This window comes from Acomys russatus, chromosome 6 (genome assembly GCF_903995435.1).
Source record: "Acomys russatus chromosome 6, mAcoRus1.1, whole genome shotgun sequence".
Taxonomy (NCBI): domain Eukaryota; kingdom Metazoa; phylum Chordata; class Mammalia; order Rodentia; family Muridae; genus Acomys; species Acomys russatus.
The window spans coordinates 83604605-83605872 of record NC_067142.1 but is presented as its reverse complement, the minus strand read 5'-3'; the positions used below and the strand labels follow the sequence as shown (position 1 = coordinate 83605872).

The following is a 1268-nucleotide window of genomic DNA, read 5'->3' as shown; positions in this document are numbered from 1 at the left end:
TCTTGCCAGCACATTGGATGTTGCTGTTGTTTGTTGTTTTAATAATTCTGTGTAAAGATATATCCCATTCTACCTTTAATTTGCATTTCACTAGTAGCTATTGAAATTGAGTATTTATTTACTTATTTATTATCCATACATCTTTCTTCGCGCCACCCCCTTCCCCCTTTTTTTCCTCTCTAGAGTTTTATTCAGTGGGTTGCTGGATCTAGACGAAGGTGTTGGGCCTCTTGGTGGTGAAGCGCGGCTTGTGCTGGCCCAGCAACACGCGGCAGGGCAGCGGGAGCTTGATCTTGGAGTCATGGAACTGCTTGACGACTGGCCGGTAGCACTTGCCAGCTGCAATCTCCTCCACCTTCATGATCTGGATGGAGTGTGCGTGGGCACGGTGCCGGGTACCCACGTCCCAGTAGCACTGTGTGATGGCGCCAGCAGTGGTTAGGTCCCGGTACTCTCGGTACATGTTGTGTGCACCACTGAGGGAGTCATAGCGCTGCCAGATGCCGAAGTTCTTTACAGGAAGCGGGGACTTCTCAAACACCTGCCCACAGGATGCTATCTCCCGGGACGACTTCATCTTCTTCAGCCGCGACATGAAGTACCAGAAGCGGGGCTTGGCCACCGCATGGTTGGGTGCAAAGATGTGTATTTGGTACAGCTGTGGCTTATGGCACTTCGGGGTGGGCAAGCAGCTCCCCACCACCTTGTACTCCCGAAACGTGCCCGACGCCTTCATGGCGGTCCATCCGGCTTCACCGCCACTCACAAGAGGAAGTCTCCCCCTTTGTTGTAAGACAAGGTCTTAGTATATAGCTCTGACTGACATGGAACTCACTCTGTAGACCTGGCTGGGTTAGCAGTCACAGAGCTCCACCTGCCTCTGTGTTCCCAGGGTTATTAAAAGTGTTCACCACCACACCTGACTTTACCTGTACACCTTTGTTGTAGCTCCTCACTCCTTTGCTCTGTTTGGCTTTGGGTATTTATTTATTTATTTATTTATCTGTCTATCTCTTCTATACATGCACGCTAGCTAATAGCATTCACCGAAGATGTGGCCTATACAACTCTTCCTCTACCTTGCAGTTTGTTTCTTCACTTTCTTAGCAGATTTTAACAAAAACAAAACACAACATGCAACAGATAGCTGAGAGGTGGTATGGGAGTTGAGAGTAGGTTCAGCTTGGAGCAAGGCAACGGAATGGTAACAGCCCTACAAATCTTAAGATCTAAAACACAAAGCTGGGAAGAAAAGACATCAACCAATC

General features: G+C 48.6%; 1 protein-coding gene across 1 annotated transcript; it reads right to left on the bottom strand.

Moving 5' to 3' along the window:
* Positions 1 to 208: 208 nt before the first annotated feature.
* Positions 209 to 736, bottom strand: LOC127191169 (60S ribosomal protein L18a-like). Its single transcript, XM_051148377.1, has one exon. It carries the CDS (start codon positions 734 to 736, stop codon positions 209 to 211), a length of 528 nt encoding a protein of 175 aa, XP_051004334.1.
* Between the last annotated feature and the right edge of the window lie 532 nt (positions 737 to 1268).